General features: G+C 43.2%; 2 protein-coding genes across 5 annotated transcripts in view; one reads left to right on the plus strand and one right to left on the minus strand.

The window, feature by feature from the left end:
• Nucleotides 1–13152, minus strand: part of LOC116050108 (phospholipid phosphatase-related protein type 4) — a 43700-nt gene extending 30548 nt beyond the window's left edge. Inside the window, exon 1 of the mRNA XM_031300140.2 lies at nt 12815–13152. Within this exon, the coding sequence (XP_031156000.1) occupies nt 12815–12886 (72 nt within the window). The 5' untranslated portion in view covers nt 12887–13152. The remainder of the gene's footprint in view (nt 1–12814) is intronic.
• Nucleotides 13153–22861: 9709 nt separating this feature from the next.
• Nucleotides 22862–25614, plus strand: part of plppr5b (phospholipid phosphatase related 5b) — a 153055-nt gene continuing 150302 nt past the window's right edge. For 3 of the 4 annotated variants that reach the window (XM_031300149.2, XM_035998235.1, XM_031300150.2), the window contains exon 1: nt 22865–23128. The gene's annotated coding sequence lies outside the window, so the exon portion shown is untranslated. Of the gene's footprint in view, nt 23129–25614 lie in introns of all 4 variants that reach the window. The other variant, XM_031300152.2, reaches the window with a different exon arrangement.

The following is a 25614-nucleotide window of genomic DNA, read 5'->3' on the forward strand; positions in this document are numbered from 1 at the left end:
TTGGCTCAGCCTGTCATACCCACATGCTTCAAGAAGTCAACCATCATTCCTGTGCCCAAGAAGACAAGTCAAGCCTGCCTGAATGACTACCGCCCAGTGGCACTCAGCTCAGTAGTGATGAAATGCTTGGAACGACTGGTCAAGGATTACATCTGCTCCTCACAACCCAGCACAGTGGACCCATTACGATTTCCCTACCATCACAACCGATCAACGGAAGACGCAATAGCACACATCCTCCACACCACCCTATCTCACCTGGAAAAGAAAGCAAGCTATTTTAGATTGCTGTTCATTGACTGCAGTTCAGAGTTAACACCATAGTTCCCTTCAGGCCTATCGCAAAGCTCAAGTACCTGGGATTGAACACCTCAGTGTGTATGTAGATTCTTGACTTCCTGACAGGCAGACCCAAGGTGGTGAGGGTGGAGGACAGACACACCTCTTCCACCCTCATCCTTAACACTGGAGCACCCCAGGGCTGTGTTCTGAGTCCCCTGCTCTACTCCCTGTAAACTGCTAAAAATCCTAGACAAGAAGGACCGCAAGCATTTAAAGGGTTGGTTTATGATGTGACACCTACATCCAAGTAGATGTAGTATGCAAATCAAATACCTCTCATCTGGTAGAGCTATTCCTGTGTGATTCCAGTGATCTCACTCATGGCCTTTCTGGAATCCAATTGACGGGAGTCCCTCTTAGCGACGGAGAAGTACCACCACACATATCAGTGCAAAATACAAACATACAAACTGATACTGATTACATTGGACTACATTACTCATCATCACGTGTGAACCTGGCAGTCACAGCTGGCAAGAAAAGACTGAACTGGAAGAACATCCGATGTTGGGCTCCATACAAAGAGCTGTTAGTGTAGAATATTTCAATTTTGAAAACTTTGATACCCAAAAAAACTGTAAAAGTAACCTGCAACCAGAACACAGCATTGTGCTTGTGTGTTCCATGTTGAAACCAGCTCATGCAGCCCCCCACTGAGTTCCACACTGCCCCCCCTCCCCCTCTCTCAGGTCTGTTTTCCTGGCTCACAGTCAGCCTCCCATACCTCTCATAGAGCATCGGAGCGTGTGGAAATGAGAAATATAGGTCAGTGATGTCAGCACTTGCACTGCTCATGCTCTTCAGATGCAGCAGAATAAGCTCTAGGAGGAATACTGTACTCTCCATACTTCAAAGCAGATTTCTGCAGGATATCTTATGTCACATCCTGTTATTTTGAAAGTGGAGCGTGATTTGCTGAGGCCAATAGCAGCTAACTGTATTCGATATGCTTCAGTGTCTCTACACATGCTTATGATTCCTTTCCTTTAATGGCTAAACTATCCAGTGTGCAATTCACCATCTAGCTCATCATGTGCTGTTCAGATCACAGTAAACAACCTTAAACTACCAGTAAATATTTCCTACAGAAAAAGAAAAACAAGCATAAAATGGACAATTCATGCAGAATTATTATAAATTATGCAAATTATGCATGTTGCACAGCTGTTTCTTGTCCTAATAGTGGCAGGGCTTACAGCGTGTGATGTTGGCCTTTGGTACAGAGCACGATATGGACAGCTACTGGCCAAATTGTAGTGGATTTGGTATGAATATTCATGCTCCCTGAAGCAAGATTCGTCATGGTTTTGATGATTTTGATCTCTTGACCTTAGGTCAGGAACTAGAGGTTTCTGCTGGCCGAAGGATGATTCCTCCTAATCATTCCTCTTGTGTGGGGCAAGTTTTTAGGTCAAGGTTCAACTTATTCATCCATTAAAACAGTGGCAACATTGCCATGCCATCCTAATCTGCCAATGCTGATTACCAAAACAAAAGATATAAATACCCATAAAATAAAGTCAAAGATAAAAACAACACAAACTACAAATAAATCACGACCAGATCACGTGTCTGTATGTTTTGGGTTTTTGTTATGGCTTAATCCTGACAATTAAAATCCTGACAGATGAAGTTATTTCCTCCCATTGATGCAACAATCCAGTTAAAGGGATCGTTTCCTCGGTATGAGTTGTATAATATCTGATGGTTGAAAAATATGTATTGTCTCACTGTATTTATGTTAACTTTTATGCAGTGATATATTTTCTTTTGCTGCGTTGCTTGCATGTGATAGAACGTGCCCATATACTTAATAGTACGCATGTATGTAGAGCAGTGACACGTTCCTGCCTAGGAAGGTCTGGCTAGTCCAAACAGCATTCCGGGATGGGGGAAAAACGTGCTTTGGTTTATTGCCATTTCTTTAAACCAGTCACAATCGTCTTGGGCGGCGCTAAGAGCCGGACGGTGCAATGGTGCCTCTGCAAAATAGCCTCGGGAAGGAACTTGTTTTGGTGGAATGTGTGCGTTAAAAAGTTGTTTTAGTCATGCAACAGAAAACTCAGATTGGACAGATAGTCTAGCTAGCTGTCTGGATTTACCCTGCAGAGATCTGAGGAGCAGTTAACCATAGTCTCCACGCTGCCTCCTGTTTATGCTCAGTATACCAGAATGTTAATGAGATATGATGTCTGGGCATGTTAGTTTAAATGGAGATTAATTCTTTTACTAGAGATAAAAAAACAGTTGTGTGCACGGAGATCGCTTTTGGCTCAAAACTCCGCTTGAAAACCAAAACGTTAGCAGTGTAAATGTAGCCCGAATCTGCCAAAATAAAAGGAGGAAAAGAAGAGTTTGGTCATTGAGTAAAATCCAGTCCATTATTTTGGGCGGATGCATCAAATCCCTTTCAAGTGGGGAATACTCAGCACACAGTTTCAAAAGACTTGACACTCACGGAGCTAACATTACAGTCAGAATGGAGGAATAGCAGAGTGATAAATCACAGAGCAGAAAGTCTCAATATTCCTTACGCTCCCATTTCTCTGAAAAGCCTGGGCTCCTCTGGGAGAGTTCAGCTCAGCAGAGATGCTCCATTGCCCTACATCTGCTAACACTCTCCTCTCTGTGTCTCCTTCTCTTAGTCTCGCCTTCATTCCCTCTGTTCCTTTCACATGCAAAGACGCTCTTTCTTTGTCGTATATTCTTCTATCTCACTACCGGCCTATTTTCCTTCATGCTGACTGGATCTCTGGTAGAGATGTTCCAATACCGATACCAGTATTGAAAAAACCTCCGATACCGCCCAAAACGCTGGTATCGGCGAGTACTGGTGTTTATGCACTGGTCCAATACCACGTAATTTAGTCCAGAAGAAAATCTACTTTAAAGTAGTTTATGTTCTTTTCCCGTTATAACTGACTGTCAAAGTAATCGGAATCAGTATCGGGAAGAATTAAATTGGTATCGGACCATCTCTAAGTCCTTCATATTGTCTCTCTGTAGGTCTGCCTGCCCTGGGCTCATCTGATATGGGATTTTGAAGCCTGACATGACACAGATATTTATTTTTTGGATCGAAGGTGCAAATAAAAGCATTGCAAAAGCCGGACCACGTCTTGCAGGCTCAGTTTCAACTGCAAGATTTGATCCTGGAGAACTTTTAATAGATGCCAGCAGGTCAGACACATAAAGGACCAATCATCACAATATGAAGGTAGTTTATATGATGACGTCACTCACTGGCTCCTTAACTCCTACACGTGTTCAGTCATATAGGCTATGATGATGTTTTTGTATACTCTTATTAGCTTCATACAAATGTTTTGCTGCATATTTTCTTTTTCCGGACAACTGCAATGTAAAGCTTTTCACTGTAAATTTACAGTAATATACTGGCAGCAGCTTCACCAGTAAACTACTGTTTATTTACAGCAAGCATACTGTTTTTAAAGTTTGAGGTATTTTACTGTAAATAGACATACAGTTTCTTACCGTATTATTTGAATTTACAGTAATATTCTGGCAGCAGTGTAATTCCCGTCTTTTCCTTTATTTTCCCAAGATGCATTGGTATTAACATTCGCAGATAGTGCTGTAATATTATTATTTTCTTCCAGAATGCATTGCCATTTACAGTATGATCCTGTATAACATTAAAACAGATACTGTGAGATTTTAGCTGTAAACTTACATCAAAGGTTTACAGTGTGGGGTTATTGATTGATTTAATGGAGAAACATTTGATGTCAAAGGTAGTTGTTTGCCTAGAAAAGCCCAAGTAAAATATACTGTATGTTCTAACTAATCAATGGATCTGTGAGGTTTGTGGCGAGCCTAAATTCAGGCTTACAACAGCATCAGAACCGATGAGTAAAACAGGTGAACATCTACGAGGTGCAAGAACAAACTTCACTCAACTTTGACTGTCAAACCATATCAGTTATGGGTCAATTAGTTACAGAAACATCAAAACCAATAAATAGCAAGTATTTACAACAGTAAATATAATGCATACTGTATAATGTGTCCCACTTCAGGAGCATACGATACAACCAAACTTCATGCACACATGTTGCTTGGATCACCATAGCAACGCACAAGGAGTGAACCATTACCATACGTACTTAAAGGTGCCTTGCCACACAAAACCGTTTTTACTTGCATTTTTTGAAATATGTTAGGTCCATATGTGTTTGTGTTATGTCGTGAATGTGAAAATGAACTGCTACCTCCTCTACCTCCTCGGTCAGCTCTAGCCACTGAAAAGAAATAAGCAGAGAAATCAGGCCAATTACAAAAGCTGGTCAGTCTGACGTCATGTTGCCTGAGCTCATTACTATTCATGAGCTCACCCAGTGGCACTGGGTAAAGGATGCTGATAGCCAGGCTCTCATTAGCTAGCTGTTAGCCAATCAGAGTCAAGCAGCTTAGCTCGTTGAATATTAATGAGAACTGGCACAAATCGAGCTGAGTCTTCCTGCAGGCTTTCTATACCACGCTAGAATGGCTTGAAACAAGGTAACCAAGGCATTTTTTTCCACAAAAAATGTTACGGAGTCCATGGTAGAACTTCAGACATTACCACAAAGTAATGAAATACGTGTGGCAGGGCGCCTTTAAGACAACTTCTTACATTTACCAATTTTCTCACGTAATATTAGGAATGTTTTCTTAGGTACGAACAAACTTCACGAGTGGTTAAGGCTTGTTGTACGAGTCGTGTACAGATAGTCGGCCTTTCGCCATAACCAATGTGGTATCATGACTTTGCGTAAACATACACGCCACTTTACACGCCACTGTTATCTGTACGCATTTTGAGCTATCCGTATGTATGTCTACGCTGTATCGCTGTATACAGCGGACGGCAGTCTGCAACGTCACAGCGTAAACATACACGCCTCTTTCTAAAGCCACGTGGCGTGTTATCGCAAGGCTACGTGTTATCGCGAGGCTACGGTTGGGTTTAGGGAACGTCCTACGCGAGTTGGGTTTAGGAAAAGAAGAACCGGTTGGGATTAGGAAAAGAAGAACAGGGTTGGGTTTAGGAAAACAACAAATGTGGAAAGTAAACACCACACACGGGACACGATCCTCGCTCTCCTGGGTGAAAGTCCTGTGTTTTACCCATCCTCCACCACAACTAACCTCCCTACGTGGATTTTATGCCTTTCATACACGTCAATTTGCACGCAATCCACACGTAATGTAAGTCAATGGAGGCCAAACAGCGTTCAAAAACACGCTAAAAAGCGAGTATGCGTCTTGATAACACGCCAATAATGGCATGCGTGTCATACATACGCCACTTCATGAGATCATTCTGCCATAACACTTGACTTAATTATAATGCTTTAATCTAAATGAATGGGTTTAAATTTGGGCTGTCAAAATTAACACAATAATAAAGTGTTAAGGAAAATTCCTTTTAACGCCACAAATATATTTGAGGCGTGATTAACGCACGTGTGTTCTTTGATTTGGGCCTTGAGCCGCTCCGTAGTTCATGAAATCAGGAAGCGATGCAGCAGTAACGTTGTGGATGGCTAGCAGAAACAAAGCTCCTGGAGCAGAAATGGATAAAGAAAAGGGTCTTTTGTGGCCGGGTTAGCTCAGTTGGTAGAGCAGGCGCACATATATAAAGTTTTACTCCTTGACACGACAGCCGCGGGTTCAACTCCGATCTGCGGCCATTTGCTGCATGTCATTCCCCCTCTCTCTCCCCTTTCATGTCTTCAGCTGTCCTGTAAAAATAAAGGCCTAAAAACGGCCACAAAAACAATAAAAATAAGAAAAGGGTCTTTTGAATGGCAAGTGGAGTTTCCAGATGGACTGAGTTACCACCGGAGTACGTCCAGTCTTAAATACCATTTGCTGGCCAAGCATACGGCTGATGCAACGAACCCCCCCCCCTCGCCAAAGGCACGCCACGCTGGATGCTGCTGTCATGCACTCATATGTGCCCATCTGTTGTTGCTTGATGGGCTTGAGTTTGCCATATTATGCTTTCAGCATATTTTGAGCATACGGTATCTTTGAGGTTATTGTTGAGAATATTGGATTTACAAATTACGTTGATTCTTTTATTTTATTATAAGTAGTTTTTTTTGACTTGGCAATATTGTTTCAGTTTAGTTTTTCTCTAAGGTTTTTCTTTTTATCTAGTTTCAGTTTACAAAAATATTTTTCACTGCTTATGGTGGCTTTGGTTTACTATAAAGACCCTGGTGAGCACAGACATGCACACACACACACACACAAGCAACGCTACGTTCTGAGCTCTAGGTTAAACTTCTCAATGCATACTACACGCAGTCCACTCAGCCTCTCTGTCCCGCTGCACTCCTTCTAAAATTTTAAGCTGAATGAGGCTCTGCAGTCACAACTGTGTACCAAGGTAAAATACTTAAAGGGTAACTACCGTTTTTTTCAACCTGGACCCTATTCTCCTATGTTTTGTGTGTAAGTGACTGATAGGAACAACAATCTTTGAAATTGGTCCAGTATTAAGCGAGAACACTGTAATCAGCAGCCACAGACCGGGCTGCAATGTAACCCTATGGGGCAAATGTGCATTGTCTATTTGGTCCACAAAAAGTGCTGTTTTTGCAGCTGAAAGGCTCAGATTATTCCTACCTGCAAACTCAGAAGGGCTGAAAAAGGTGACACATCTCTCTCCTATGCTCTGGTTTATTGGGAAAAGACATGCATCCGGCGGAATTTCCTGCCGAAGCAATCCCGGAAGTGGAACGCCGAGAATATACAGTAGACTAAGATAGTAACAACAGTTTATCGGAGAAATTGTTAAATGGTGTGATCCGCTGATCACACTCGAGGAAGAGTCACCACTCTGTCGATCCTCTTACAGTACATGAACAGTACAATGAACTAGAGAAGAGTCATCATTTTCATGTCATTTTCAAATCTTTACAGTATGTATGTTAAGAAGCTAGAGCTGGTTTGCCGCTGCTGATGTTTCGTCATTCTAACTAGCTCAATATAAGAAGCTGCGTCCTTTATGTTTTCCATTGCTCTTTGCTAATAAAAAAAGGAGTGAGGTGAGATAAAAAAAGATTTGTTAGCGTGTGACAGGCCTGGGGCTGTTGGCACACTTGGTTCCTGAGGTGTGAACCACAGCAGCAACACACTGCCAAACTACAAACATAGAGTCATCTTGAAAAGAAGCTATTTTACTGGCCAGAGTTTTGATAACCTGTCATCCACCTAAAGATTACAATGGACTGATCCAAAGGACATGGAGCTTTGGGGAATGATAATGACATGTATCCTGTGCAGTGGGTCATAGTGGGACAACAGCTTCTGTGCCCAGTAAATCTCACCTGCTGTCTTTTCTCACTTGGCTCGAAATGTCTCCAACGTGATTTGTGACAGAGATCATCATTGTTGACATTTCTGATGTGAGGCAGTCTGTCAAGCTACGGCTTGTCGAGGTCAAGGGCTCTGGAGGGTGGGTGCTGATGGTGCTGCACCACCCCCTAGTGGCTGGTGATATGGACACATTTCATTAATTTATTTAATTATTTTTCAGCAGATGAGAAAAAGTATATAAACATGTTTTAAGGCAAGGGCGAAGCCGGACGCTATTCATAAGCTACTTGGCTAGCAGCCGTGGGTGCAAATGCGATCAGTTATTTTACGTTATTTTAATGTGTTTATCAGGAAGAACATCGACAGAAAATGGGGATTTATGTGTATTATCAAATAGCCTATGCAAACTTTCTTGGCAAGGATTGTTGGATGGACATTACATGTAACGATCAAAACACGGGCGCCGGAGACAGAGAAGGCTACTAACGTCACGTTAAAACACTGTTTTTTTTTTCCGATAATGTATGTGATAGCAAATAGTAGGGCTGAACGATTAATTGCATTTGCGATAATATCGCGATATGTTAAAACGCGATTTCCTAATCGCAAAGGCTGCGATTTGGTCACGACTCGCGAGAGCAAATCAGTCTGCACTCCGCACAGAAAGCATCAACTAGCACGCTAACGCTACACTGTACCTTGAGCTGATTTCTGTCATTCAAACAACTCTGAGTTGTAGTTTAAAACTTTTACAGCAACAACAATAAAATGAAGGGTTTTATTCTGGTTCGAGTCCATACGTGCAGTTAATGGATACAGGAACGCAGAACTGAAGGCTCGGTTGGCAACTAGCTCTGATTAGCTGTTAGCTCCGGTTAGCGGTTAGCTCCGTTATAAAGATATGGAGTGGAGGAGCTGCCACTGAGAGGGGTAACAACCAGACTCTGATAAATGACGTTCGGGGAGCTTTCACAGCAGCGTGGCCGCGGTGTTTCAACTGTTTTATTAGTACAGTTAATCCCACGGCAAGAACACCAGCAACTAGCTAACGCAACGATAGCCTCTCTGAACAAGTGCACACTGCAGCACGCAACTTCACGAGGGGGAGGGGCTGGAGGCAGCTCCTCTCTGTGCACTGTAAAAAATTACACTGTTGTGTGTGTGTGTGTGTATATACTATATTTTTACTTTTTTAACTGTCTAGTGTGTAATTGTGTGTTGTTCATACTATAAAATGATTTATTGTTTGTCTTTGTTGAATAATACAGAAGACAAAGCTTAAAAAAAAAAAAAAAATCGAATCGCAATCGCAATATTTGGGAAAAAAATCGCAATTAGATTATTTTCAAAAATCATTCAGCCCTAGCAAATAGTAAGCAAGGTTGAAATATTTTCTATTTTTGGGCTGTGTCTCCAAGGGCCATCGGGGACTGGAATTTCTCATTTCTGTTTGCGTCCAGATCTCAACTTTCTTATAATAGGCTGACAGGTGTTACGCCGAAATCTGTGACTCATCAGAAACTGTGACTTCAAACGGTACTGCTGAACATTGTCTGACCGTGCATGATCGACAGGGGGCGAAGAAGAGTGTACTGTATAGAAGCAGCGTAATGTTAACATGAATGCATTACGGTGTAACACCAGCTCGGTTCTGGGTAGCCTGCTAGATTTCCGGGTCATTTAGGGTGCAGCTATCATGTGTTTATATCTGAAAAGGGAGTGATGTTATTGCAATGGATGAAAAGGAGATGTGTAACCGTGTGCATTGTCTTTGGCGCACATGTACTTTAGGCTACAGCTCCCCCCCCCGCAAGTTATGACACAATCAGCACAAGAGCTCCGAGAGTAAACAGGCCTTTTCCTCAGATGCACCGTACGCTCTGTCCTTTATCTCAGCTAATGGCCGTGGCCCTCCCTACCATTATACTTGGGTTTCATCTGTTGTTTTCCCCATTTTTTTAGATAACAGTTGTTCAGCCCTCCTCATGCTTCCATTTGTTCCACTTTGGAGGAAAAGCAGCCCGAGGCTTCACAGTGGAGCCTCGCTGCACTTCACCACTCAGTCCAAACTAAAGTAGAGCAGCCAGCAGTGTTGTGCAGTGTTATGCATGCACTCTAGTCCATTTCTACAATTGCATGTATTACATTTGTATGTACTATCACTTTAAGAAGTTGATATTGTGAACACGCCAACACATCGAGCAGAGACACAGCAACATCACCTCTCATGTAGACTGAATGCTAATGGCCACCTGATGAATGGAATTCCAATAGAAACACCGTCAACATTGCACTTTTGTGAATATGCGGATTTCATATCAGGAAATCAAACGACTAGTGACCGGAGTATTTGGGCCTAACTTTCTTCCTATCCCTAGGTCCAGGTACTGAAGAATGGTGAGGTATTTTTATCAAACAAAATCAGACTTTCACTCCGGAGACCGGGGTTCATGTCCCGCGTGTCACGTTTCCTAAACCCAACTGTCCAGTCCTTCTTTTCCTAAACCCAACTGTCCCATTCTTGTCCCACATAAACGTACCTTTTATAAGCCCACCCACTATTACATTACATGTCATTTAGCTGACGCTTTTATCCAAAGCGACTTACATTTGCTATATATATCAGAGGTTGCGCCTCTGGAGCAACTAGGAGTTAAGTGTCTTGCTCAGGGACACACTGGTTGATGAATCGCAGTGGGAATTGAACCCAGGTCTCTCACACCAAAGGCATGTGTCATATCCACTGCGCCATCACCACCCACCATCTTTTCCTAAACCTAACTGCGTCCAAAGTGACGGCAATAGTGTTTAGATAAAGCGCGTTTAGATATGACGCTAAAGGAGACTTTCAGCGTCAATAACAACGCCAAAGGCACCTGACCAAGCGTCCGTATTTTACACGATGGGAGTGAGAATGTGTGGAGTAAGTAGCCGTAAAGATGACCTCTCAATTCTTAATCGTGCTTATTGGTTGAGTGTTTTTCCAACCAGAAGAAACAGCCATTAATCATGCAAGTCTTCACAAGCCATATATCTCCAGAACATTCTGACACTAAAATGGCATTTTTCAGGAACAAACTCTCGCGAGATCTGCCAACACAGAAAAGCTAATGTCAACTAACGTTCGCCAACGCCCCAAATAAAAACAAATTTTCAAAAAGTTAAATATGTCTTCCAGCTGTGTTAGCTGTGTATCTAATGTTAGCTAAAGTAAAAAAATATATATATTAATAAATTATACAAAAATTTCATCTATCAACATGACACTCACTACACTTTCAAACAAGGCCACGCCCATTTATGAGACAGGAAGTGTGTAGTGTTTCATAACACTGGCGCAGCATGTAAAGCGCTATCTTTAGTTAAAGAGATTCTTTGATAAAACCAACTTTGCGCTTAACAATATAAGAGTGCCAAACCAATCAAACATAAATGCCTGAATTCAGCCAATGTTGGACTGTTAGAGCTAATTAAACCCAAACCCTTGCTTCAACGCGAGGTCTTTTTTTTAACCCCTCATTACATAATGGTGTGGTGTTAGATCTGCTTCATCCTGACTCTTAAGCTATTAGCATTAAGAATTCATACGGCAGGTGAAGAGCCATGAGACCTGATTGCAGAGGTACGTTTGTAAATCTCTCCGGGGAGGGGGGATAGATCGTTATTGGCACGCTCTTAGCTCCTCTCCACATCTAGTGTGGGACGTTCCAGTCACGGCTGACAGGAGAGCAGGATGGGATTGAGCTTAACGGGCCACCCACTCACACACACACACACACACACACACACACACACACACACACACACACACACTCAGGGAATCAGCCTGAGCGGGCCTAATTATATGCACAAGTGCTGTAGTTCACTGAGTAGAATTAACTTTCAGCATTGGCCTAGTTTAAAAAAAATCCTTCAGTGAACAGGAGCTGTGGCGATTTGAAAAGCTCGAGGCTGACATTTCTTCTTCAGGCACATTAATTGTAATGAGAGCGCATTGAAATGTAAATGGGAGGTTCCAACCACCAAAACCAAATCGAGGGAATCCCCTATCTAAGTCGGCGCTGCGAGAGGAATCCATGGGAATGGTGCAGCCATCCCAACAGCATCCATCATACAGTATCAGAGGCAGCTCTATAATATATGATGATGCCAGTGTGATTGGAGAGCCACAGGCCAGTGGTGAATTAGAGCGTGCATAAACAGCAGGGGAACAAGTGACAGTGCCCACAAGCTGCATGCCATATGTACCTAAATGTTTGAAATCGTCGGCTCATTTCCATTAGTTTTCGATGAACCTTTGAACCTGACATGCTATTTAAAAATGTACAAAATCATCAGAGGAGTCTGGTTGACTGGTCCCATAAAAGACTCTGTTGCCGCTAAGGAGTCCCTCATCCACATCCATCATGGCTGCACTATCCTGGCTGTCACCACACACTCATATTACACTTGGCAGTGCCTTGTGCTGCACATAATGTCCATATACTGTTATTCTACTTACTTCCTGTTTGTGTGTGAAATCATGTGTTGATGCTGCAGCCATTTCCAGTACTGGATTGTAACTAGTATGTAAATGATGGTTGAATGTATGATCTCAAGGACTAGTAATAATCTGTTGGAAAAGTTAATAAAATAAATGTCTGTATCTGTGTGTCCATGTGCTCTTCCTTCACTGTGTCTCACACATATAGAGACAAGTGTCCTTGTCTCGATATGTGTGAATGTATGCAATATGTTGATCCAGCTATTACCATAGCAGCCCTGTACAGCTAATATCAGTTTTTTGTGACATGTATAATGATAGATGAATAGCCTACAGTAGCAACATGTAGCCTAACAAATGCACGTAGCAGTGCATGCCAGTTGTAGTACAGGTGGCTCCAGTGTACAGCTAATAGATAAATGATGTGATATAACTATCATTGTAGTGGAGGAGAGCGCACCATATGCACATGTCTGTGTTGGATATTGCCTTTTATTTACGACAGTATTCTTTGTGACCTACATATTAATATAGCATCGGTCGAGTCATATGAAGCTGATCGTCATAGGAAGCCCATCTCTTTGGATCTTAGTGATGGATCAGACGACATCCTCTCTCTGCTGTGCTGTTGGATGGGGACATGCAGAGTGAACCCACCTCTACAAAATAGAAACAGGGCAGCAGGCTGACGCTGTCTTTGGTCGGGATCCCCTTCTCTCTCGCAGACATGGTCAGGCCTCTCAGTATCGAAAGAGATCCAAGATGTGACGGAAGGAAGAACGGCCGAGCTCTCCGGGCGTCCTGCCGGGATCAGGAGCGCGCCATGCCTCCGTGCCGTGCCGTGCCGTGCAGTGCGGAGTGGGAAGCGGCTCAGTGTCCAGCCCAGGACTCCCGGTACACAGACCCGCTAGAGCGGCCCTTTAGCTCTACTCGCGGGAAGCCCGGGGATCGGTTGTGTGCATGTCTTCCGATGAGCTGTCAGGTAGAGAACGGAGCCACACGGACGGAGGGAGGGAGGGAGGAGAGGGAGAGGGAGCGCATGCGCACTGAGGAGGGAGCAGTGGCGGTTCTAGGGCAAGGGTGGCCAGTGCCACCCTATGAAGGCTCGACCCCTTTGGTTGTGGGTTTTATATAAGCCATTACAGGTTTCCACCACACCTTCATATGTATTTTGAATGTGATCACTGTAATTTTTTTTTTTTTTTTTTATGTTGTGTGAAACAAATAAATTAAACAAAGAGGGGGATATTGAGATCTCCACTTCTGAGCAGAATTGAAATTTTCAACGTCAAACACTTCATTTTCTGCACTCTGGTGAATTTTACTGTAAACATTTGTGTTGCAATTGTCTTAATTTATGTAAAGGACATTATGATAGGTTGGTGGCCTGTTTTGTTTATTGGGAGGGGGTTGTAACACCCATTTACAGGGGGGGTCCCTGTAAGTGACGCCTATGTTCAACAATGAGATTATTGACCACAGTGTTCAGTGTTTGCCAATTATTTGATCATTTTGCCTAACACGAGTTACAATATTCCAACTACATTTTAAAGTAACATTTAAAATGTAGCACTTTTACTTTTAGAGTCTTTTTTTTAATAATACTTCAATTAACGGAGTGCATTTGATTTCTGAAGGAACTGACTACTGGACTGCTAGATATTAAGTTAAGTACAGACTTTATTTGGGTTTTTGCTGCTTCTTGTACTTTTCTACTTTCTACTGCTGCTGTGTGTTCTTTGCTGGATTGGTTGTGTTGTTAGGCATAATTTAGAGGATTTTCTTAAAGTGAAACTAGTTAGTGTGAAGTGTGAATATGGGGAGTGGAGGTTAACGACTCTCAGGTGCTTTTGACTGATTAGCCAGGGTGTGGCCTCCCCACCTGTAGCCAACACCAATCAACTCCTTGTATTTAATGTTGGCATTTGCGTGAAGCGGCAGCCTCATCGGACGAAGATTCGGAGGACAAAGACAAAGGAGTCTACGCAGGAGGCTAAGTGGGAGGCTAAGTGGGAGGCTAAGTGGGAGGCTAAGTGGGCTTAACTTTATCTTTATCTTATCTTTATCTCACTTAACTGCTCGGTGTCTTCATCCGGAAATGTGCTGCTTCTCCATTCCTGTCCGTGTTTCCTCTCGGAGATACTACAAACCACGCACTAGCTCGCAACATTTCCGCAACCCCACCTCTCTTACCTATCCCACCCATTCCACACACATTCAACACCTTGTTGCAGGTGGCCTGTGGAACTGCCAGTCTGCCACTTGCAAGACTGAGTTCATCTCTGGCTTTGCCAGCCTGAAATCCCTTGACTTCCTTGCCCTCACTGAGACCTGGATTACACCAACCAACACATCCACCCCTGCTGCTCTCTCTTCTGCCTACTCTTTCACCCACACACCCAGACCTACTGGGAGAGGCGGGGGGACAGGCCTACTCATTAACCCCAAGTGGAGATTTTCTCTCTACCCACTGCCACAGTTCACTCCACAATCTTTTGAACTTCATGCTGTCACCATAACCCATCCGGTACAACTAGTCATCATTGTTATCTACCGCCCACCAGGTGCTCTGGGAGAGTTTTTGGAGGAGCTGGATGTCCTTCTTTCAAACATCCCTGAAACTGGCCCTCCGCTGGTACTTCTGGGCGACTTCAACATCCAGACAGAGAAGTCAGCTCCCTTTTCTCACCTTCTCTCTTCTTTTGCCCTCTCACTCTCTCCTTCACCACCCACTCACAAAGCTGGCAACCACCTAGATCTCATCTTCACCAGAAACTGCTCTACATCCAACCTCACTGTTACTCCACTCCATACCTCAGACCATTTCTTCATCTCTTACTCTCTCCCGCTCTCCCAAGCTCACAACCATATCTCAAGAGACACCATACCTGTCCGCCGTAATATTTGTTCACTCTCTCCTTCTTCTCTGGCGGCATGTACTTTATCAACCCTCCCTCCATCCGACTCTTTCTTACTCATGCCTCCCAATGCTGCCACAGACACTCTCCTCTCTACTCTATCCTCCTCTCTCGACTCTCTCTGCCCTCTTCACAACAGGCTCGCAAATCCTCCCCAGCGCCGTGGTTATCTGACTCAGTACGTGCTGAAAGATTAACTATACGGGCAGCAGAAAGGAAATGGCAGAAATCTAAACACCCAGATGATCTGCTTACCGATCAGTCTCTTCTTTCCTCCTTCGCTGCCTCTATTTCTGCAGCCAAAAGCTCTTTTTATCAAACCAAAATTGAATCCTCTTTCTCGAACCCCAAAAAACTTTTTTCCATCTTCTCTAACCTCCTAGATTCCCCCAGTCCACCTCCTCCCTCCTCCCTCCTACCAACCCACTTTGTCAACTACTTTGTAAAAAAGAAAGACATACGCTCTTCATTCTCAACCACACCTCCTGAAATCACCTTACCATCCATCACATCCAGTACTCTTTCCTCTTTCACCCCCTTATCTCCAAACCAAATTCTTACTTTGATTACCTCTGCCCGCCCAACCACTTGCCCCTTGGATCCTATCCCTTCTCACCTTCTCCAGTCCATTGCTCCTGACCTCCTTCCTTTCCTCACCCATCTCATTAACATCTCCTTGTCAACTGGCTGTTTCCCCGATGCTCTCGAAGAGGCAAGAGTGACCCCACTGCTCAAAAACCCAACACTCGACTCCTCTGATGTAAATAACTATAGACCCGTCTCCCTTCTTCCATTCCTATCTAAAACTCTTGAGCGTGCCATTTATAATCAACTCTCTACCTATCTCCACCAGAACAACCTTCTTGATCCCCACCAGTCTGGCTTCAAGGCTGGCCACTCAACAGAAACTGCCCTCCTTGCTGTCACTGAGCAGCTTCACATCGCTAGAACAACCTCTCTCTCTTCCATTATCATCCTTCTGGATCTTTCTGCTGCCTTTGACACAGTGAACCACCAGATCCTCATTTCGACACTCCGAAATCTGGGTGTCTCAGGCTCTGCGCTCTCATTGCTCACATCTTACCTGGCAGACCGAACCTACCAGGTAACCTGGAGAGGATCTAGCTCAGAACCTTGCCCACTTAAAACTGGCGTTTCTCAGGGATCAGTCCTGGGTCCCTCCTCTTCTCTCTGTACATCAATTCTCTCGGGTCTGTCATTCAGTCGCACGGCTTTTCTTATCACAGCTACGCAGATGACACCCAACTAACTGACTATAACAATTGACAACTCTGGTACTCCCCACCAAGACTGCTAGAAACCTGGGTGTAACACTTGACGACCAACTCTCCTTCACTGCTAACATTGCTGCAACCACCCGATCGTGTAGATACATGCTGCATAACATCAGAAGGATACGTCCCCTTCTAACGCAGAAGGCGGCTCAGGTTCTGGTTCAGGCTCTAGTCATCTCACGTCTAGACTACTGCAACTCCCTCCTGATTGGCCTGCCTGCATGTGCCATCCGACGCCTGCAGCTCATTCAGAATGCAGCGGCTCGACTTGTCTTCAACCTCCCCAAGTTCTCTCACACTACACCTCTCCTCCGCTCTATTCACTGGTTACCAATTGCGGCCCGCATCCGCTTCAAGACACTAGTACTTACGTACAGGGCCACAAACGGATCAGCACCCGCTTACATCCAGGACATGGTCAAACCATATACCCCAACCCGCCCACTTCGTTCTGCATCAGCCAAACTGCTGGCTGCCCCGTCACAGCGAGGGAGAACTAATCACTCAACGAAATCCCGACTGTTCACTGTCCTGGCTCCCAAATGGTGGAACGAGCTCCCCATCGATATCAGGATGGCCGAAAGCCTACACATCTTCCGCCGAAGACTAAAAACACATCAAATTTTTTGAACATGCACTTTCGAACCTGCACTTTCATATGTCTCTTTGTAACTTTGCCTATTTAAAGCCTGTGTATTTGCACTTACTACTTGTGGTCTGGAGTTTGAACCTTCACAGTTGAAAGCACTTAATTGTAAGTCGCTTTGGATAAAAGCGTCAGCTAAATGACATGTAATGTAATGTAACGGCGTGATAGAATGCAAAACCGAGTTTACCTTGTCATATTTGAATTACGACAGTTCGGTGGGTAAAAAGGACATACAGAGAACCTCAAAGTCCCATTGACACCTCTTTCCTCTGCAAATCTCACAATTTGAAACTGCTGCTGAAAACGGGCGAATCTCAACAAAGCTAAAAGTTGACGTCAACTCCTCAACTCCTACCTTATTTGGCTCTACCTTCTATCTTTGTAACGCCCCAAAATTTACATAGGCCACTGACTGATCTGGGACCAGTTTGTCTTGTGATTCTAGGTCGCGCAGATCTCAGATATCCGGCCTGTTCTTCTTCACAGACCCCGGCCCGCTGTGAGCTAGATGGAGCTCCGTCACGGCTGGCAGCCCGCGGCGCTCCATTCCCGCGCAAAGTCACCGTTTCTGGGTTACTGGACTACCAAATGCCGATGCTGTGACAGAGCTCCAGGGCCTGCAGTTCGCAGCTCTCCCTCCCCTCTTCCTGCTAAATGGCCGGTGTGTGTGAGTGAGAGCGCGGTCAGCGAGCTTGTTACGCCCACAATCTCTTGTGGAGCATTATAGCTTTGAAAACTACAGGTTCCAGTTAATCTTATAATGGATATGTGTTTTGCGTTATTTAAACAAACGATTGGGGAAATAAACGCCTCTTGTCCGCGAGTCTCATAGATAGAGCCTGTGGTGAGCTGGATGGAGCTCTATCAATGAGAGCTAGCAGCTAATCCTAACAAGACCCCTCAAATTCACAAAAATGCATTAAATTGAAATCGGACAAAAGTGATAGCTTTGTAACACCTTAGGGTAGCTGTGATATAAATGCCGTGACGAAATTCAAAGTGTGAATATACTATAGTTATGACGAAAGTGTAGCCGCGATCTTTTTCCATAGGATTGAATGGGAAACAGCTAGCTAGCAGCTCCTCCTAAGAGACCCCTCAAATTCACAAAAATGCATTAAATTGAAATTGGACAAAAGTGTTAACTTTGTAACACCTTAGAGTAGCTGTGATATAAATGCCGTGACGAAATTCAAAGTGTAAATATACTATAGTTATGCCGAAAGTGTACCTGGGGTCTGTGAAAGGACAGCAGCAACCCAGGCAGCACCGGCCGCAGTCACGTTAGCCTGCGGAGCTACTGAACTCCGACACACAGCTGGACAAAATTTGCAATCAGCCATCAATTTTCATAAAATGGCCCATATTTGACCTCTACATAGTTGATTTCTCACATAAAAAAGTCTCAGAAGTGATGAATTTAGTAATTAAATAGCAGAAGAACAATGCATAACATTGCAGTGTCTGAAATATGAGACCTGCTGTCTCGTCTCCACTGTATGTGTATGTGCTTCGCTCAACCAATCATCTAAATATTCATGAGCATACCATATTTGGAAGAAAAGCTCTTGTTTGAAATAGAGCCATTCCACAGGGATGCATTAGGCAGCATAGAACAGCACATGTGCCATTTTCAGCCCAACCAATGTTACATACCCTATTAGGAGACCTTAAGGAACAGTGTGAAATACCCTATATAATCATTTTATCACCCGATCTGAATACTTCTTAGGTCCCATATTCTGCTCATTTTCAGGTTCACACTTGTGACACCAACTCAACTTCACTGAGGGCCACACTGGAAAATAAGAATCACATCAAGGGCCAGACATGTATAGTTCATTGATATGCTTTTATTTCATCAAAAAAGTCAAACATCTTTGACTATTTTATTGCATGTCTCATATGTTCTTCTCACTGACAGCTTGGTTGAAATAAAGCCCCAAAAAAGTAACTTAGCCAATCACACAAAAAAATGTGCCAAAATACGTAGCAAAAACTGGCAAAAACATTTTTTAAAAAGAGCCAAAAGTGTTGGCAAAAGATACAACAACATCAGAAAAAGCCACAAAACGTTGAAAAAGCGACAAAAATTAGGTGAGCCAAAATTTATTGTGGACCCAAATTGATTGGTCACGTCAGTCTGAATGTACCTGCTGTATTTTCCCTCTGTCCAAACAGTCCATTTCAGTCTCTTTAAGCCCCCGTTCCAAAAAAAAAGCCCAGTCTGCAGTGATTGGTTGGGTCTTCCACATCTGAGTCTCTGCACCGTCATTGCAGCCAGGGAATGACTATAACAGCACTTTCTACATATAGTATAGTTGTGACATCACAACCGTACAGAAGTCCTGATTTAAAGACACTGTTTCTGAATACAGGCTGTGTGCATTTCTCTGTGGACTGAGGATTTTGATACTTTCACAATGTTTATATAGCACCTCAACCTGCCTCTATAATCAAAGAAGGAAATGGAAATCTCCATACAGCATAAGAGCGATGCTGCAGTTTGCTGTCTGGTAGTGAATTGCAGAGCTAGAATAATTACTTTTTGTCATTTCCAAACATAGTGCATCAGTGTTTCTCTCGACAGTGCAAACACACAGATCCAAGTAGAACAAAGGAGAATTCCTGTGAACATCTGTGGTTTTTCTGCAGTCAGCTGGAGATCACACACAACAACATGCTTGAATTTGTCAGTTGTACGGGCAAGAGACAGAGCCAATATTGAGCTACCTTGCAGAACTTGTAGTCAGTTTGCCTGTTGCTGGTGCTACGTATACCAGTTGCTATGGTTATCCATAGGCGTAATTGACAGCGGGGATGGGGGTGTACATATACTTTTTGGGAGTTTTTATTCACTATGTTGGTAAATGCCTTTCTATATTGATAATGTGGTGACAGAATTTTAGTAAGTTGATAAAATGGTAATATAATAACCTAACACGTTAACCATGCAGCACAGTCATGAGACATATGACTGTCAAACTGTGAACATATTAATTTGACATAAGTACTAGTAAATATTTTTATTCATATACCAGGTATACATAATATGTACACTCACATTCAAACCTATGGTTTCCAACTGACAGTCAACACTGACGTCTGGTATGATAGATATATTCTACAGTGTTGATTGATCAGAGTGTATCTAATGTAGGGCCAAATTAATTCTAATGCTGATCAGGTCCCACACAGATATTCGTTAATATTTCATCATGTCAATGTAAAACGAGCAGCATCTGTGTTCAAAAGACCATATGACGTGTGCTAATTAACAATATGTGTGTGTGTGTGTGTGTGTGTGTGTGTGTGTGTGTGTGTGTGTGTGTTTGTGTGAGAAGCTGTCATCACAGAGTCTTTGCTGCAGTGTGAGGTTTAACACCTCAGCTTTGACACATGAGCTGCTTGCCAATGTTTCCTCCCACTGCTCCATGACTGCTGTCCTGGGAAATGGACACTACATGCACAGTCACTGTGTGTGGGTGTGTGTGAGTGTGTGAGTGTGAGAGAATAGGACTCTTGTTACTGCTGCTGCAACCGACACAAATAGGGGCAATGTTGCCTTCACGGTCCACTCTAAGCTCCAACATCCAGCCACCAACTTTTTGTTAAGTTTTTAAGTTTTCTCAAAAATTGAAATGCCTTGACATTAATCTAACATATTATTAGCAAATATAAATCAGCCTTTTTTTGAAAAAAAAAACAAAAAACCCCCCACAATGATAGGCTTACTGGCCTAAGTTCATCCTAAGGATTTACTGTGCCACGTGCATTTTTAACATCAAAACATGATTTATAAAATCGTGCCAACAATTATCATTCTATGCACTAAAAATGTATGTATAAAGGCTTTAGACCACCCAAATGTTATTGTAGATCCAGTTTAAAGAGTAACTTTTATACAAAATGTTATACAATATATGTAGTCGGGGGTCCCTGCTCTGTTTCTCTCTCAGTTAAGGGGTCCTTGGCTTAATAGACCCCTGCTCTAAGACAAAAGACATCCTGTTGCATATGAAAGGTTTTTAGGGCAGATACACGTGTCTTTAAGCTAAAGCAGTGAATACAAATGTCTGTTATGAACAGATAATGTCAAATATGAGTTACATTGGGAGAGAATTAAAGATTGTTATTATTACAGATTTCCTTCCACTTTGAAAGACATACTTATTGTCAGAAAGGAACAGTTATCAATGCACAGTAAACCTTGGTTAAGTGAAAGCCCAGTATTCATGTTAAATGATGCAGGCCCTGCAGTGGTTATCAGGCTGTGCCACAATGGTGGAATGTATGTAACTAAGTACATTTACTCCAGTACTGTTCTACAGTCCAAATGTTGAGGTACTTGTACTTTACTTGAGTCTTTTCTTTTCATGCCACTTTCTACTTCTACTCTGCTACATTTCAGAGAGAAATATTGTACTTTTTACTCCACTACATTCATCTGTTACAGCTTTAGTTACTAGTTACTTTACACATTAAGATTTCTGCACACTAAACACATGTAGTTTATAAAATCTGATGTTTTATTCTAAAGTAAACTAGCCAACAATATAACGGCCTACAAGTCCAGCTGAAATGATTAGACCATTAAACACACAACTGTTTGGATCCTTTACACTTTCTACAATGGGAGGAGTTGGCTAATATCCTCCCGAACAGTTAAGCGTTAGCTTCAGGCTAATTTATCACAGCTACTAGAAGCGGGCATTTTATGTCATTTCAACATTTGTGTACTCACCTTGAATTATAGAGCTAGAGTACCCGAGTTGGTTACTACCAAAAACAATTGAGACACAGCATTCAACTTTATGCAAATGAGGAGCGGGCGACTCCACACCCCGCTTCTTTAAGATAAGATGAGATAAGATAAGCCTTTCTTTCCTCCTATCGGAGAAATTTGTCTTGGGCAGTCGAGAATACCAGGGACTTTTTTCTTTTGTTCTCTTGACTGCCCAAGACACATTTCTCCGATAGGAGGAAATAAAGGCTTATCTTATCTCATCTTATCTTATCTTAAAGAAGCGGGGTGTCGAGCCGCCCGCTCCTCATTTGCATAAAGTTGAATCCAGGCAACTTTATGCAAATGAGGAACCTCCTCTCAAAAGCTGACGGAAATATTTGAAACTGGCTGTTGTCAATCTGAAATGAAGACAGATTCCGCAACTGCATAGCCTATTGCTTGCTTAAAATGTTTTCAGAGACACGTTTCGGTGAACTATTCGTGTTCCGAACGAGCCGCCATTAGTGTCAGGGTTGAAATCCGGGAGCAGACAGACCCATGTGACGCATTCGTCCAATCAACAGAAGCGGGGCATTCCCATCTGCGAAACTACTATTACTATTATACATAGTTTAGAACTATTATTTCTATCTGTGTTATATGTTTCCCTGTTAGTTTGTTAGTTGTATTACTTGTGTCATTTTGTTGATTAATTATATCATTTTAGTTGATTTTTAAATTTGTTTTAGGGGAGGTCTTGTAATAAGTCTTTTAGGCTTCCTTCCTCTCCTGCACTGAAATAGTTTTTTTTCTTCTAAATCTTCTTTTTGTGCAAACTTAACTAAACCAAACAAGACAAGCTCTCATTGGCCATTTTTGGACTGCATCTAGCGCCACAAACTACACAATCATTTTTATTTATTTATTTTCTATTCAAACTCCATGTCCCCGTGCTTGTAATTTGTACCAAATAACACTGATGCAGCTCTCTGAAGTTCACGCCTGCTGATGTTTTTATTTTTGAAATGGTTGACTTTGACTTCATGTATTTACAGTATATTGCTGGTACAATTTCTCTGTTTTACCTTACTTCACTCATGACTTGAAGGCAGCATTCACCTTAGCCTACCACGGACTGACCTGAGCCGCGCATGCGTCTGAGCAAAACCCTCGTGCATGCACCACCAAGGAGGATCCGGTAATTAAAAAGCAGCGAAGATGCGGAAAAGTGTGAAGAGAATAGCTGGGAGCTAGCGGAGTCGGTGTAAGCTGCAGGCAGCGGACGTTGTTGCTGTTTGAACCCCTGAATTGATGCCGTGTGTTGCTGTTGTTTAGCCGGCTGAGACTTCAGAGAGGCTGCACAAACTCTTGGAGCTGTCCAAGGTAGGGAGCTCTCCCCCCTTCCCCACCCGGTGTGCTTCAGCTTTGTAGCCGCCTTGTCCGCACCGCTGAGCGGCTCACGTGAGCAGGAAGCAGCGGTGTGTCCCACTCTGGACCAGTGTCAGGGGGCTTCGGTTAACCTAGTCTGTCTGCGTCACCGTCACAATAACACCTTTCATTTATGGCATTGCTTATCGTTGAGCCTTAGCAAGGTGATAAAACTTACTCTACTAGAGTAACGTGACTTAGCTGTGGGTTCACACACACACACACACACACACACACACACACACACACACACACACACACACCACATCTCTGATTACCCAGCAGTGTCACGCTGATCCCTTTTGCTCGGTGTGTTATCTTGATGCCATCCCAGGAAGGAGTAGAGTGCTGCATTTGCTAAAGCGAATGCTGCTTCTGTGGTTAGAGTTGGTTTTGTATATTGAAAAGGACACTCCATTTATTTTACACATTAAGGTTACATGACCACTCAGCCTGTGAAAACAGTTGTAGGCTACAATGTCTTCTGTGTCTCTGGATGTCATGAAGAGACACTATGAAGTCATGAGAAGTGAAGGATCCAGTTGAAAAATGTGGCCGATATACAGAGTTCAAGTCCGGATACCTGAGTCTGTGCTGCTTTGAATTTGACCATTCAAACTCAACCCCTAATCTTTGAAATCTTCTCAAAGTTCAATTACAAATGTAATGATCTTTTTATTTTACGTAAGGAACTTGGGAAAACTCAACTGATGCATGTTGACGTGCACACAGAATCAGAATCAGAATCAGAAATACTTTAATAATCCCAGGGGGAAATTATTTTTTGTTACCACTCAGGTATACAACAACATATACAACAGCTAGAGCAGGAACAGGCAGCATGCAGCTTCCGCGCATGCACACTTAAAACTCTCTCTTAACTCTCGCAGGGACAGATACAGCATGACATGAAAGAGAGGAGAGGGAAAAAAAGCAACTCTCAGACTATCCTCATAAAGATAAGAACAGTGTGGGAACAGGAAAAAACACCTCAGCACGTAAGCACACAAACAGTACATTTGCACTGCAGCACAACATAACATAACATAAATGTACAGTTGCACATTTAGCGGCGAAGGCATGGGACTGGGGGTATAGGGTAGGGTGGGGGAGTTTGGCCTGCTGAGAAACGCACAGCCCGGCAGCCCCACTAGTGTCCCAGTCCGCAGAATGTTATAGCGATAACACAGCACGTTGCTGTGGTGACACCCTTGAACAGTCCAGAACCGATACGACAATCAGCAGGCAGTGGGGAAGACGGGGGAGGAACCAAGAGCGTCTCGCTTGCAGAGCCCCAACAGGGTGACTGTTTGTTTCAAGAAACGGCCTTGGCAAGGCCGTTCAGGATAAGGGAGTCGAAAGATTAAATTTGTTTGGTCTACACGAATGGCTGCTCTAATTTAAACATTCATTCTATTGTTCAACTGTTCAACTGGTCAATTTTTCTTTCCAAATCCATGACCTTCCTCATGATGGTATCCAAGCCGCGGGTCATTACCATGTTGTTTTCCATCACGCGATGGAAAACAACAGCTTCACGGACGTCCTTCCTTCTCGACTGTCTTCTTCTGAATCTCTGGCAGACTGGGTGCCTTGCAGCACACAGTGCTGCCTCTCAGTTTCCTGTTAAGCTTGATGTTAAGCTTGATTTACGGTTCTGTGGAGGCTCCACACAGAGCTTTCTCTGTAGCCTACGTAAGTGGTCTGAAGTTTAAACTTGTGCGTTGGTGTGTGCATCGATCTTTTTACAGGCATACTATGCAGTTTCCATTTTTTGTCAAACAGCAAAAGTCGCTGTGGAGTACTTGTATTTAATGTTACCTTTGCTGCTTTTTAGCTCTCGCCAATGATTGAAAACCTTGACCAAGTGGGACTCTTGTCCGGTCCCTCACGTGATCAGTTTCTCGTTTTCTTTCCCTTGACTCTTCCGACCGCCCTTTCTTCGTTTTCTTCGTCAATTCTGCCATGATTCACGTCTGAAATGCGTGCTAGTGTCTTTCATAGAGGCTGCTTCTTATATGTTGTTGATGTATGTGACGTCGTGCCGTAAGGCAAGTCGTGATTCTCGCGAGATTTGGCGGGGCGCCACCTCTCAAACCTGCATTGCTGGTTTTGCCAGTGGCGTCCCCCCCTGCTTTGCTATCGGGATGATTCGCCCTACTACGTGTTCGTTTACCATCAAAATTACTTCAAAGCTGTTTATATTAAGGTAAAAATCTTGAGAGAATAGCTGTGTGTGTGTGTGTGTGTGTGTGTGTGTGTGTGTGTGTGGTAGAGCGAGTGAGAGAGTGATGGTGATTATCTTCAGAGTGAGTAGAGACTCTAGAGTCATAGTGAGAGAAACAAAGGGTCTCCTCTGTTCTTTCTGACCACGGTGGGAAATCTGTAGCAGGAAAAGTTAACCCTCTCCTTGATTTCATGTTGTTTATAGAGGAGAACCA

This window comes from Sander lucioperca, chromosome 23 (genome assembly GCF_008315115.2).
Source record: "Sander lucioperca isolate FBNREF2018 chromosome 23, SLUC_FBN_1.2, whole genome shotgun sequence".
NCBI lineage: Eukaryota > Metazoa > Chordata > Actinopteri > Perciformes > Percidae > Sander > Sander lucioperca.